Genomic DNA, 15,440 nt, shown 5'->3' on the forward strand with positions numbered 1-15,440 from the left:
GCAGGTGCCGCCCCTCTCCCTTGGCCGCCCCAAGCACCTGCTTGTTAAGCTGGTGCCTAGAGCCGGCCCTGGCTTTCATGTAATCTCCTGCATACGACTTGGCTCTGCTCCTCTCTGTTGCTACTTTTTTTTTTTAAATACACTATAGAAGGAAAAAGCACTTCTTTCAGTACCCTAGTACCTTTCCATAAATAAAAGACATGTGACAAATAAAAACACCTGCTTCCCCTTACCCTAAAACCAGAAAATAACTAATCCCAAATAAAGTCAAACCTAAACACTATTCCTAACGTGCCCCTTTCTCCCCAAACAGCTGGCTCCAGCGATGATCATTGCAGTGTGTCCAGAAGGTCAAAAGATCTGGACTAGGTCAGACCCACGCAGAGAGTACATTTAAAACCTGAGGACAAACCACCCTGGCACCAGTTTCCACCACATCTGCCTCTCCTGATCTCAAATATGGCAGGATGGCACAGGGAGAGAGGCAGTCTCTCAAGCAGGCAGGCCATGAGCTTTATAAGTCAAAAACAACCCCTTACGTTCTAATAGGGAGTCCAACCAGGTCCTGGGGCAATGGTGGTGTGTGCTCCCAGCAAGATACACTGCTTAATGAGCAGGCTGTTGCATTCTGCTCTAGTTTTATTTTCCAGGTGCAGCCTCAGATAGAATGCAATAAGCTTGAGGTGACAAAGGCATGGATCAGTAGTTGGATCCCAAAGCCCATCTCCAAATGAAATCAATACAACCTCCTGGCAAGACAGTTGAATAAAAGACTTCCTCGTTAGTGTTTGTATATGGTCACTTACTAACAGGTGGGGAATCCAGCACTACCTCAAGTTAGTAAGTTCTCGTTACGAAACGTGGGCACACCCTTGCTTAAAGGGGCAAATACAATCCTTCTCATATTTTCTGGTTGCTCCTTCCAGCGTGAGCCTACCATCATCACTTCAGTTCTGTTTGGCTTGAACCCAACTAACTTTGATCTATATTCCAGTCTCAGCTACACACTGGGTAGAACCTTCAATAGCATTGAACTGTCTGGGGAGATTCAGAGATCTAGAACTCTGGCTGACACACAACAGACCATGCTGCCTCACTAATCCTCCCACTGACCTTTACAGGCCATGAACATGAGGGGAAACAAAATGCAATCCTGCAGAACCCCACATGCGTGTCCTTAGAGAGGAGAAGCAATTGCCCCAACTCCCTTTTGGGAATTCTCAGCAAGGAAGAAATGGAGTTAGCTGAGAGCAGCCCTATCCACTCTTAGTACAGTCTGTAGGAAAATCAATACTGGAGTGGAGAGTATGCTTATAAAACTTAGATGACCCCAAGCTGGGAGGGATGGCAAGCACTTTGGAGGACAGGATTAGAATTCAAAATGACCTTGACAAAGGAGAGAATTTGGTCAGAAATCAACATGCCAAAAGTCAAAAAAGACAAATGTAAAGTACTATACTTAGGAAGGGGGAAAAAATGCACAAGTACAAAAGGGGGAATAACTGGCAAGGCAGTAGTACTGCTGAAGAGGATGTGGGGATTATAGTAGATCACAAGTGGAATATAAGCCACCAACGTGACACAGTTTTAAAAAAAAAAAAGGCTAATATGCTGGTATTTATTAACAGGTGTGTCCTATGTAAGACATGGCAGGTACTTGTCCTGGTCTATTTGGCACTGGTGAGGTCTCAGCTGAAGTGCTATGTCCAGTTCTGGGCATCACATTTTAGGAAAGATGTAGACAAATTTGAGAGAGTGCAGATGAGAGCAACAAAATGATAAAAGATTTAGAAAACTTGACCTATGAGGAAAGGTTAAAAAAACAACACCTGGGCACATTTAGTCTTGAGACAGGAAAACTGAAGTGAGATTTGATAACAGCCTTGAAATATGTTAAGGGCTGCTATAAAGAGGGGAGTGATCAATTGTTCTCCATGTCCACTAAAGGTAGGACAAGAAATAATCAGCTCAGTCTGCAACAAGGGAGATTGAGGTTGGATATCAGGAAACGTTCCTAACTATAAGGATAGTTAAGTACTGGAATAGGCTTCCAAGGGAGGTTGTAGAATCCCTATCGCAGGAGGTTTTAAAGAACATGTTAGACAAATGCTTTTCAGGGATTGTCTAGTTATACTTGGTCCTGCCTCAGGGCAGGAGACTGGACTAGATGCCCACTCAAGGTCCCTTCCAGTCCTACACAGCTATGAATCACACCTAAACGATCAACAATGCTGAAGGGAGCTCATTGGGAAAAAGGCAACAGTGTGGTATAATGGACAGGGCAAAAAACTGGAATGTAAGGAAGCTGGGTTCAAGTCCCACCTGTACCACTGCTTTGCTGCATGACCTTGGGCAAGTCACTTCCCTTCCTGTGCCTCAGTTTCCCTCAGCTGTAAAATGGGAATTATGATACTGGTTTCTGTAAAGCATTTTAAGATCTATGAATAAAAAACACCATAGCAGGGCTCAGTATTATTATGATAGCACTGAAATATGTAGGCAGGAGTAACAAAGTGGATGGGTAGCAGTGTATATCTCTTAATGCAGAATGAGTTTCCCATGTATTCCCTGTCCTGTTCATCTCCTTTTACCTTGTGCTTCGAGATGCAGGATGCAGATACCTGTGCTGGGCAGGAGCAAGCCCTATACAGGGGTCTTAGGCCTGGTCTACACTACGAGTTTAGGTCGACTTTAGCCGCGTTAAATCGAATTAAGCCTGGACACGTTCACACGACGAAGCCCTTTCTTTCGACTTAAAGGGCCCTTTAAACCGGTTTCTTTACTCCACCTCCGAAGAGGGGATTAGCGATAAAATCGGCCTTAGGGGGTCGGAATTGGGTTAGTGTGGATGGAATTCGACGTTATTGGCCTCCGGGAGCTATCCCACAGTGCTTCATTGTGACCGCTCTGGACAGCACTCTCAACTCAGATGCACTGGCCAGGTAGACAGGAAAAGCCCCGTGAAAGTTTGAATTTCATTTCCTGTTTGCTGAGCGTGGAGAGCACAGGTGACCACGCAGAGCTCATCACCACAGGTAACCGTGATGGAGTCCCAGGATCGCAAAAGAGCTCCAGCATGGACAGAACGGGAGGTACGGGATCTGCTCACCATATGGGGAGATGAATCAGTGCTGGCTGAACTCCGAAGCAGTAAACGAAATGGCAAAATATTAGAAAAGGTCTCCAAGGCCATGAAGGACAGAGGCCATAACAGGGACGCACAGCAGTGCCGCATGAAAATTAAGGAGCTAAGGCAAGCCTACCACAAAGCCAGAGAAGCAAATGGAAGGTCCGGGACTGAGCCGCAAACATGCCGCTTCTACGCGGAGCTGCATGCCATTCTAGGGGGTGCAGCCGCCACTACCCCAACCGTGTGCTATGAGTCCCTCACTGGAGAAACACACAGGGAAGCGGGTTTGGGGTACGACGAAGATGAGGATGAAGATAATGTAAATAGCTCACAGCAGCAAGGAAGCGGAGAAACCAGTTTTCCCAACAGCCAGGATATGTTTATCACCCTGGACCTGGAACCAGTAACCCCCGAACTCACCCAAGACCCTGGGGGCACACAGGGGACCTCTGGTGAGTGTACCTTTGTAAATATTACACATGGTTTAAAAGCAAGCGTGTTTAATGATTAATTTGCCCTGGCAATCGCGGCCAGTACAGCTACTGGAAAAGTCTGTTAACGTGTATGGGGATGGAGCGGAAATCCTCCAGGGACATCTCCAGAAAGCTCTCCTTCATGTACTCCCAAAGCCTTTGCAAAAGGTTTCTGGGGAGGGCTGCCTTATCCCGTCCGCCATGGTAGGACACTTTACCACGCCAGGCCAGTAGCACGTAGTCTGGAATCATTGCATAACAAAGCATGGCAGCGTATGGTCCCGGTGTTTGCTGGCATGCAGACAACATCCATTCCTTATCGCTCTTTGTTATCCTCAAGAGAGTGATATCATTCACGGTCACCTGGTTGAAATGGGGCAATTTTATTAAGGGGACATTCAGAGGTGCCCCTTCCTGCTCTGCTGAACAGAAATATTCCCCGCTGTTACCCACGCGGTGGGGGGGAGGGGTGAAGTGATCATCCCAGAGAATTGGGTGTGTGGGGGAGGGGAATTAGTTGGGTTTGTGCTGCATGTTAACCCTGAAACCGCAGCCCCTCCTTTTACATTGCAAACCCATTTTAAATGGCCAACCCAACGGGTGCTTGGTTTGGTTAATGAGAGCAGTACTGTTTGAAACCATCCCCATATGTTAAGAAGGTTAAAAAAGCCAAAAGACTGTGTCTTACCATGGCTGCCTGCAAACTGAAATCTGTGGCCTGGCACTGCGTGAGTTATCTCACACCAAACCGGCAGGCCCTCAATATAAGAGGGAAAATGCGACCTTGTAACGAAAGCACATGTGCTGTGTAATGTGAACAGCAAAATTTAACGTGAAAGAGTGTACCCATTGTTCTCTAAAATGTGTCTTTTTTAACCACCTCTCCCTTCTCCTCCACCAGCTGCAAATCTTTCTCTTTCACAGAGGCTAGTGAAGATTCGAAAGTGAAAGCGAAGGACGCGTGATGAAATGTTTACAGAACTACAGACTGCCTCCCACGCTGACAGAGCACAGCAGAATGCGTGGAGGCAGTCAATGACTGATTATAGAAAAGCCCAATATGAGTGAGAGGAGAGGTGGCGTGCTGAATCGCGGGCTGAAGATGATAGGTGGCGTCAGCTTGCAGACAGAAGGCAAGAGTCGATGCTCCGGCTGCTGGAGCATCAAACTGATATGCTCCAGGAGTATGGTTGAGCTGCAGGAAAGGCAGCAGGAGTAGAGACCGCCGCTACAGCCCCTGTGTAACCAACAGCCCTCCTCCCCAAGTTCCATAGCCTCCTCACCCAGACGCCCAAGAACACGGTGGGAGGGCCTCCGGCCACCCAGTCACTCCACCCCAGATGATTGCCCTAGCATCAGAAGGCTGGCCTTCAATAAGAGTTAAAGTTTTAAACTGCAGTGTGTCCTTTTCCTTCCCTCCTCCCCCACCCATCCCGGGCTACCTTTGCAATTATCCCCCTAGTTGTGTGATGAATTAATAAAGAATGCATGAATGTGAAGTAACAATGACTTTATTGCCTCTGCAAGGGGTGCTCGAAGGGGGGAGGGTAGGGGAGGGTGAGGTGGTTGGTTTACAGGGAAGTAGAGTTAACCGGGTGGGTGGGGGGCGGAGAGTTCATCAGGGAGAAACAAACAGAAGTTTCACACCGTAGCCTGGCCACTCACAAAACTCGTTTTCAAAGCTTCTCTGATGCGCACCGCGCCATGCTGTGCTCCTCTAACCGCCCTGGTGTCTGGCTGCGCGTAATCAGCGGCCAGGCGATTTGCCTCAACCTCCCACCCCGCCATAAATGTCTCCCCCTTACTCTCACATATATTGTGGAGCGCACAGCAAGCAGCAATAACAATGGGGATATTCTTTTCGCTAAGGTCTGAGTGAGTCAGTAAGCTGCACCAGCGCGCTTTTAAACGTCCAAATGCACATTCTACCACCATTCGGCACTTGCTCAGCCTGTAGTTGAACAGGTCCTGACTCCTGGCCCGGCTGCCTGTGTACGGCTTCATGAGCCATGGCATTAAGGGGTAGGCTGGGTCCCCAAGGATCACGATAGGCATTTCAACATCCCCAACGGTTATTTTCTGGTCCGGGAAGAAAGTCCCTTCCTCCAGCTTTCGAAACAGAACAGAGTGCCTGAAGACGCGAGCATCATGTACCCTTCCCGGCCAGCCCACGCTGATGTTGGTGAAACGTCCCTTGTGATCCACCAGGGCTTGCAGCAGCATTGAAAAGTACCCCTTGCGGTTTATGTACTCGGTGGCTTGGTGCTCCGGTGACAAGATAGGGATATGGGTTCCGTCTATCGCCCCACCACAGTTTGGGAATCCCATTGCAGCAAAGCCATCCACTATGGCCTGCACGTTTCCCAGAGTCACTACCCTTGATATCACCAGGTCTCTCATTGCCCTGGCAACTTGGATCACAGCAGCCCCCACAGTAGATTTGCCCACTCCAAATTGATTCCCGACTGATCGGTAGCTGTCTGGCGTTGCAAGCTTCCACAGGGCTATCGCCACTCGCTTCTCAACTGTGAGGGCTGCTCTCATCCTGGTATTCTAGCGCTTCAGGGCAGGGGAAAGCAAGTCACAAAGTTCCATGAAAGTGCCCTTACGCATGCGAAAGTTTCGCAGCCACTGGGAATCGTCCCACACCTGCAGCACGATGCGGTCCCACCAGTCTGTGCTTGTTTCCCGGGCCCAGAATTGGCGTTCCACGGCATCAACCTGCCCCAGGAACACCATGATTTCCACATTGCTGTGGCCTGTGCCTTGTGAGAGGTCTATGTCCATGTCCATTTCCTCATCACTCTCGTGGCCGCGCTGCAATCGCCTACTCGGCTGGTCCCGGTTTTGCTTTGGCATGTCCTGGCTCTGCATATACTCCAGGACAATGCGCGTGGTGTTCATAGTGCTCATAATTGCCACAGTGATCTAAGCGGGCTCCATGATCCCAGTGCTAGCTATGGCGTCTGGTCTGAAAAAAGGCGCGAAATTAGTATCTGACGGACCAGGGGAAGGAGGGAGAGAGGGAGGGAGGGGCGAGTGACGACATGGCGTACAGGTACAGGGAATTAAAATCAAGAAAGGTGGCTGTGCATCAGGGAGAAACACAAACAACTGTCACACAGAATGGCCCCCCCCAAAGATTGAACTCAAAAGCCTGGGTTTAACAGGCCGTTGATTTGACGGAGGGAGGGGGGAAGGAAATGAATACAGAACAAATCTATTTTTTACATCTTAAGACGACGGTGCAGCATGACTGATAGCCCTCGGCATTTTCTGGGTGCTTGGCAGCAAATACTGGGCGCTTGGCAGTTAGCCTTCAGGCCTATTGCACAATCTGCTGCTCAGGGAAGACTCTGCTAACGTGCGATGAGCCAACAGGGCGCTTGGCAGAAAATGGCATACTACGACTGATAACCATCATCAAGACAGTTCCATAGGACTGAGCATGTCTGCCCAGGTGCCCATGATCGACAGCCACTGCTGTACGACGAGGACGGTTACCAGTCGTAATAAACCATCTACTGCCAAAAGGCAAAAGGCAAGGGGCTGGTGCAATGCAGCCCCACGGCTGCCAGCCCCACGGCTGCCGGCACCCAGATTGCCAATGAAGGCTACCAGTCATGCTGCACCGTCTACCGCCAAAAGGCAGTTAGCTGCTGCTGCGTAGCAATGCAGTCCCACGTCTGCCGGCACCCAGATGACATATGGTGACGGTGAACTGAGCGGGTTCCATGCTTGCCGTGGTATGTTGTCTGCACAGGTAACCTAGGTAAAAAGGCACGAATCTATTGTCTGCCGTTGCTGTGACGGAGGGGGAGGGGCCTGACGACATGTACCCAGAACCCCCCGCGACACTGTTTTGCATCATTCGGGCATTGGGATCTCAACCCAGAATTCCAATGGGCGGCGGAGACTGCGGGAACTGTGGGATAGCTACCCATAGTGCAATGCTCCGGAAGTCGACGCTAGCCTCGGTACTGTGGACGCAGTCCGCCGACTAGAGCACTTAGAGCATTTTATGTGGGGACACACACAATCGGCTGTATACAACCGATTTCTATAAAACCGGCTTCTATTAATTCGACCTAATTTCGTAGTGTAGACATACCCTTAGTTGTTTTAAGAAATAAATGACCTAGTGCTTGGAATGAGAGGTGTATGCTGTGCAATAACAATTGCCATCAGAGTCTTTACAAGTATAAATGTAATGAAAATAACTGATATGGAGGATGTGACTGTGTAGAAGCTGCAAGATACTGTATCACCTATCACCTTGTGTCAGTGTCAATTTATGTTTGCAACTCACTTGAGAAAAAAATAAACACATGTAAAACAATCTTTTCATACTGATTTTGTAACACTGCCTTAAAAAGCTCTTCAGACACTAGTTGAATTTATTTCCACTTACACAAGTGGACTGCTTCAACTTTTCCATTCCTGTGGAATAATTTTCCATGGGCCTCATCTCATGATTTTCACAGATTCATAGACTCGGAGACCCGAAGGGACCATTTTGGGAAAAAAGACAAGTTGCCGTACTAAATAAGCCCATTGATTTATTAAGTCTGGTATCCTGCTGTTGTGTATTGTACAGAGGAAAGTGAAAAAATACCCACAACACACCTAGCTAGTTGTGCATTTTTGCATTCAGGTGAAAAAAAGAATCCTTCCTTTTCTTTAGAGCAATCAGTTTATGTCCTGATGCATGAGATTTTTTTTAACCTTTATCTTACCAAGCACAATTACAAATAATATTATCCTGATCCTTTTGAAATCCGGCCACAGAATTTGACTCTGATCTCCTCGATTTTGGTTATTACATGATCAGTGTGTGTGTGTGTTGTACCTATACCTGGGTATAATGTCCCCTTTTTCCTTGGCCCATATAAGGTCAGGGAGCATTGAAGAGGTAGCACTCTTCAGACCCTATGTTGCTTTCTAACTAGTGGCCCCCTTTGGCTGGTGGAAAAGGTAATATTCCTGAGTTCTGGAAGGAGCTGTATCCCCAGTTCTCTTAGCCTATGGGAAGGCTGTTGTGATGTAAAGCCTCAGAGGAAAGGAGTAGGAGAAGAGGTAAATAGGATCATAAAGGGCCTTGAGGGGAGGGGGGGGGAAGAGAGAGAGAGAGAGAGAGAGAGAGAGAGAGAGTGTGTGTGTGTGTGTGTGCGCGCGCGCACACGTATGTGAAGGGTGAGTGGGGGACAGACAGACTTTTTAACCAAACAAGGATCGGGGCGTGGAGGGAGAGCCAGAATGACTAAATAATTGCAGGGTTAAAAAAAAAAAAAAAAAAGTCCAATGGGTAAAGTTGCTTTGTCAGATAAGTCAGATTTTTTTAATTGGAAAACTCCCCAAAGACCAAATGGTTTAGTGTTGCTTATGCTTTCTTTAGACATTTTGCCAAATATTTGCATTTGAAATAAATTACAGAATGTTTGGATTTCTGTAATTGATTCTAACACAAGAATTAGTGAACTAAAAAAAAAAAAAGGAAAAAAGCGTTATCTTTTCTGAAGGGGCTTAAAATGCTGTTGAAGGAAATCATTTGCCTATTCTCAATTTTTGTTTGATAGAACAAAAAACCCTAAGCAATAAAATCAGGGTCCAAGAAAAACATTTAGCTTGAAAAAAGGTTGAAAAATGTAGCTTTGGAAAGATCACTGCTTACATGGGATTGTTCAACAAATTCCTGTTGTGTGAGGTTTGGCATATACTTTCTAAAAATATCAGACTCTGGGGAAGCCAGACAAAGCCCAGGTCTTGGACCAAACGAGGCATGCAGTGTGAATCTGTTAGTGATTATATCCATAATGAAATATGTGCCCAAATTTAGCAGTACAAACCCCCAATACAATATGAAAACACAGCATGTACAGTCCTTACCATAATATATAGCCAACAGAGAAGGTGCATACTGCAGCCAGTCCACAGCTCCTGCTGGGAAACTGATGATGTGTTGTTCTCATCTCGATTAATATAAAGGGCAAAACTGTTGTATGCTAAGAAAAAAAAAAAAAAAAAAACGAAACAAGAGAAAAACAAAAAAAAAAAAAAAAAAAAAAAAAAAAAAAAAAATTGTACAAAAAAAAAAAAAAAAAACGCAACAGGAGAAAACCAGGTGATACAAATGATTCTCACTGCATTTCAACACTTGTTCTACAACAGGAAACTTAATAGCAAAGACTTCTCACAAGAAAAACAAAATTCAGAGGTAATCTCTTTATAGGCATGGAAAAAGACAAAACCATGAGCATATAAAGCCGATCAAATTTAAACCCTATTACTTAAATTGGCCTTTTTAATGCTTGAGCACGGAGGGCAGTGTAGGAAAAAGTGAGCAGAACATACATTTTTGTTTTGTCTGAGGGTTGCAGTGTAGGATCATTTTGTGATTAAGGGACAGGACCTGGAACTAGGGGAACTGGGTTGTACTCCCAGGTCTGCTCCACAATTGCTATATGACCTTTGCCACATCACTTAGGTCAGGGGCGGGAAAACTTTTTGACCTGAGGGCTGCATTGGGTTTCCAAAATTGTATGGAGGGCTGGTTAGCGGAGACTGTACCTCCCCAAACAGCCAGGCATGGCCTGGCCCCACCCCCTATCCGACCCCCCGCCCGCTTCTTGCCCCCTGACAGCCCCCCCGAGACTCCTGCCCCATCTAACTCCCGTCTGCCCCCGGAACCCCTGCCTCTGACTGCCCCCCGCCACCCCATCCAATCCCTCCTCTCCTTCCTGACTGCCCCCTGGTGACTCCTGCCCCCATTCAACCCCCGTTCCCTACCCTCTGACCCCTATCCACACCCCCTGACCACCACCCTGAACTCCCCTGCCCTCTATCCAACCCCCCTGCTCCGTGCCCCCTTACCGCGCTGCCTGGAGCACTGGTGGCTGGCGGCGCTACAGCTGTGCTGCCCAGAGCAGCAGGACAGGCCGCCGCACTGCCTGGCTGGAGCCAGCCATGCCACCGCGCAGCGCAGGCCCTGGCTCTGCAGCTGCATTGCCCCAGAAGCTCGCAGCCCCGCTGCCCAGAGCATTGCGCCAGCGGTGGAGCGAGCTGAGGCTGCGGAGCTGGGTGCTAGCCTCCCTGGGCAGGAGCTCAGGGGCCGGGCAGGAGGGTCCCGCGGGCCGTAGTTTGCCCACCTCTGACTTAGGTCAAATGTGTCCACTATTTTCGGACGCCCAACTTCAGACTCTGGTTGTTAGAGGCACAGAGCACCCACAACTCCAAGTGAATCAATGGAAGCTCCAAGTGTTTAGGTCTGTTTCAGAGGTTCTAATGTTTCTCAATTTGGGGATCCAAAATTAGGGGTAAAATTAGGGATAATTACCTTTCTTATAGAGGTGTCGTGAGTCTTAACTTGTTAATCTTGGTAAAATTAATTGATATCCTCAGATAAAAGGCACCAAGGCTAGTGTTCTAGCAATGCCTATATAGCACCTGTCCATGTTTAGAAGGGACAGTCTTTATTTTATCATTCCACCTTCTAGTTTTCCTGCACTGCACCTTCTAAAATGATCTCCTCATCCAATTAATATCAGCAGAGTGAAAAAGTGTCCTCCCCCTATCCCCAAGCTATACATAACTTGATGTATAGATTTCAAAATGTTAGCAGGTATGAAAATGTACAGAAATGAGGAGCAAATCCATCTCAAAATAAAGTTTTGGATTAAAACTTTCATTTTTGAACATACAGGTCAGGCAGAAGTGATCCTATTGGTGACTCCAGCAGCATACATTGCATTGCAGACCTGGCGTGGATCTGTACACCAATCTCCCACTGAGTTGAAGGAGAGGTCTACATACAGGCGTCAGGATTGCAGGAGCAGTCTAAATCATAAACCAGTTTCAATCCTTTCTTAATACTGTCTCAGGAATAAGACAAGAATGTTGTTGCTTATGGCCAAATTCTGCCAGCAGATGTGCACGTGCAGCCCTCATTTGTTGACCTCGGTGGAAGCTGCAGATTGAGGGCTGAATTTGGAATTTAATAATTTAATTTTGTGAACACCTTAAAATGTTAACCAGTATTATGGTGGGAGGGACAGAGAAGCTAAAAATATCTTTGTGGGGATAACAGGCCTTAATGAGATAAAACAGAACAGCCTTTTGTAGACCTGCTCTTCTTTAACAACTGTAAATAAATATATATATATATATATATATATATATATATATATAGTAAAGACTAAGACAGTGGAAATTTCTCTGGCTCACAGATGTAACATAATCTGGATTGGATAAGTGTTCTGATTTTCAATACACTAGTAATTAATGACTGGCATTTAGAGAATGTCAGGTGGATAATATAGCAGTTAGGGGAGCTTTCAATTTCTTCATCTTTTAACAGCTTGTTCCGCCCCCATCCCTTTAAACAATATAAATCAGCACCAAGGGAATGCATGTATGTTTTACATGTGGTCTATTATAGTTGCACCCACTACTATCTTAAGGTCTATTAACTGTGCAAAACCTTCAGAGTGCACTGACAGGAGTTGGCAGCAAACCAACTCTGGAATGTTCACTTGGAGGTTTGGGGTCTGTATGTGAAACCCTTTAGATGCAGTTCTGGTATCCAGCTTTATATGCCTGGGCTAATGTGGTGTAGCCGAAGCTGTGTAAACAACTCCAGCCCAGGCTCAATTTATGTAGGAACCAGGGGTCAGTAAATATGTTAACCTCCAAAACCCCCTTGATTCTCTGCAGGTTATCAGTTCTTTCTGATCTGTTCACCAAGTCTTAATTATCCATCATAAACCTGATTTCAATGTATTATTGTTGATTATTTGTATTATTGTAGCACTTAGGAGCCCCAGTCATGGACCAGGACCCCATTGTGGTAGATGTTGTACAAATAAAACAAAAAGACAGTCCCTGCCCCCAAAGAGCTTACAACCTAAGCCTAAGATGTGAGACAACAGGTGGATAGAGACAGATGGGAGAGACCAAGGAAGCAAGGAGACAATATTTGTCAGCACGCTAGGCTGTAATGTCAGCACACCAGCAGCCTAATTGTTGTCAAGTTTTTTGGGGACCTCAGAGCAAAGTAAAGTTTTAAGGTGGTTTGAAGGTGGATCATGAGGAAGTTTTGTGGATGCTTAGGGGAGCATCTCCCAAGTGTGAGGGGCAGCACGGGAGAAAGCAATTGCCCCATTTTGCCAGAGATTAGTGTTTCTTTTGACACCAGGTAATAATAGTATGACACACAGGAATGTTGAACAAACTGATCTTTAGTTCTGGACCCTAGCTAAGAGACATGGGTTAGCATTATATCAGGTTAATAACTGTCACATGGCAGATGTCATTATTCCCCAATTCCAATGGCTACTGCTCCAGGTCTCCAGGATGGTCCTTAATTTTGACGTACACAAATGAAAAAGGTCAGGGGAACTTCATTTTTTCCCTTGCACAGAGACATATGGCTCTGTAGCTCCTCTGTGCCTTAGTCATCTCTCATTTTGACTCCACTCTTTGGGCCTGTCTACATAGCAGGGAAAAACCCAGGGCTGACCCATGCCAGCCAACTCAGGCTCACAGGGTTCGGGCTACGGGGCTGTTTCATTACTCTGTAAACTTCCAGGCTCAGGCTGTACCCTGGGTTCTAGGACCCTGTGCAGTGGGAGGGACCCAGAGATAAGGCTCCAGCTCGTGCCCAGAAGTTAACACAACAATGAAACAGCCCTGCAGCCCGAGCCCCGCAAGCCGTAGTTGGTAGGCATGGGCCAGCCCCAGGTTTTTCTTTGCTGTGTACACATACCCTTTAAATCAGTGCATTGACGCTCTCTCCCTTTCTATATCAAGTTAAATCTTGTGGCCCTCAGCTTTCCACACTTGTCTGCACCTCTGTCCCCACTTCTTCCTATTCCCCCCTCTTGCTCTGCCACTCCCTACCACCTTATTGCTCCATTTTGTATGCTTCTCCCACTTCTGGGCTTTCTGCCATGCTGCCCCTCTCAGCTGTGACTCACTCTCACACCTTGTCAGACAGGCAATCATCCTGACCTTCATTCAAATCATTCTTTAAAACACACTTCAGCTGAGCCTACCACCTCAGCTAGAAGTACTGTGGTTCACACCTTTAAAAAAGTGCAGTGCCAACTACTCTGGACATTAATGTATCATTTTGCACTTCTCTCTCTTTCACTCTAGTTTTAATCTAATGGGACCATGTCTATCTCTGTGTTTTGTACAGCTCACAGCACTGTGTTGCCATTTAAACAAATAATAAGTAGCTAAACAGTTTGTCAAACTTTAGTAGTCACGTCCAGCTTCTGGACTGAGAACTTGTCTATCAGCTCTCGATCCAATGCGAATTAAAATGATCAGATAGATTGTAAACCTAAAAAAATAAAAGAGTTTACCACAAAAATAATAGCATACCCTAAAGGGTGGTGTACCCTGAAAAATGGCTCTGTAAAAATTAATGGCACAATTTTACTCAACAGATCTATTCCTTTTGCATAATAATAATAAAATAAAAAGCTTTTTCTGCTTTTTTGTAATCTCTGCTAACTCTGAAGAGCTGGCACTGCTCTCTGTGGGAGAGTGAACTACAGGTTTTATTCCATCTTGTGCATTAGAGTTCTCCCCTAAGGCCTGATCTACACTTAAAATTGGATCAACCTAACTGTCACTCAGGGCTGTGAAAAATGTCTCACCCTTAGGGCTGTAGTTAGGTCAACCTAACTCCTGGTGGCTAGGTTGCTGAAAAAATTCTTCCGTTGACCTCACTACCACCTCTCAGAGAGATGGATTAATTACATCAATGGAAAAAACCCTTCCATCTGTGTAGGAAGTGTCTACACTATGGCCTACAGCATCACAGCTGCTTTGCCACAGTCTTGCCACTGTAGTGTAAAAATGCCCTAAGTTTCAATCAGTTACATCTGTGCAAACCTACTGAAGGCAAAGAGGTTGCACAGGTGTCACTGAGGGTATACTTCAAAGAGGGTGGGGTTGCACAGATGTAACTAAGGGCAACTTGGCTTGCAGAACCTTTACTACTGGAAACAATGCAGAGAAAGCAAAACCTCAACTGTCAGAGCCCAGGCTGAGTTTGCAGGTCATCTTACATACAGAAATCACTGATGGATATTAAACACCAAACCTCCCAACCTCACTCTTTTTTAAAAGACTGACTTTTTAGCATGACTATGTGAGCACATACTGCAATAATTTTCCCTTACAACTGCAAGGTGGAGCAAGTCCCCTAACCACTGTACTCGCTTCTGAGAGAGACGGAGCTGTACTGAGACATATGCTCAAAATGCACATTTATTAATGCCTTTTTAAAGGATATTTTAAAAAAAATTTCCCCATCCCCCCTCATGGGGTTTGGAGTGTGTGTGTACATATGACCCTAGTGACATTTTAGACTGAAAAAATCATATTACAAATAGGCACATCTGTACTGTCAGCCCAGCAAATTTAGACTTGATGTACTATACTTTCCATTTTTAGTTATATACTGCTACAGGTATTCAGAAGGAAAGGTTTTATGCAAAACACGTACATTAAGAAGGAGTCTGTAATAGACTTTTTTTTTAAAAATTAAATGCTCCAGTGTTGAAAGCTTGCTTACAGTCTGCCTTCCCACCAGTAAGTACTGCTTTAACACTACAGGAACTGCTCACTTAAAGTCATCCCGGTTAACGTTGTTTCGATGTTAAGTTGCTGATCAATTAGGGAACATGCTCGTTTAAAGTTGTGAAATGCTCCCTTCTAACGTCGTTTGGCAGTCGCCTGTTTTGTCCACTACTTGCAGGAAGAGCAGCCCGTTGCAGCTAGCTGGTGGGTGGTTGGAACCAGGGTGGACCGGCAGCCCCCCCCCCCCA

At 46.2% G+C, this 15,440-nt stretch overlaps 1 protein-coding gene across 1 annotated transcript in view; it reads right to left on the minus strand.

The window, feature by feature from the left end:
- The window catches only part of AIG1 (androgen induced 1), a 204,988-nt gene that overhangs the window by 11,744 nt on the left and 177,804 nt on the right, over positions 1–15,440 (minus strand). Inside the window, exon 4 of the mRNA XM_026649779.2 lies at positions 9,490–9,605. Within this exon, the coding sequence (XP_026505564.1) occupies positions 9,490–9,605 (116 nt within the window). The remainder of the gene's footprint in view (positions 1–9,489; positions 9,606–15,440) is intronic.

This window comes from Terrapene carolina, unplaced genomic scaffold, assembly GCF_002925995.2.
Source record: "Terrapene carolina triunguis isolate 2854851 unplaced genomic scaffold, T_m_triunguis-2.0 Scaffold85, whole genome shotgun sequence".
NCBI lineage: Eukaryota > Metazoa > Chordata > Testudines > Emydidae > Terrapene > Terrapene triunguis.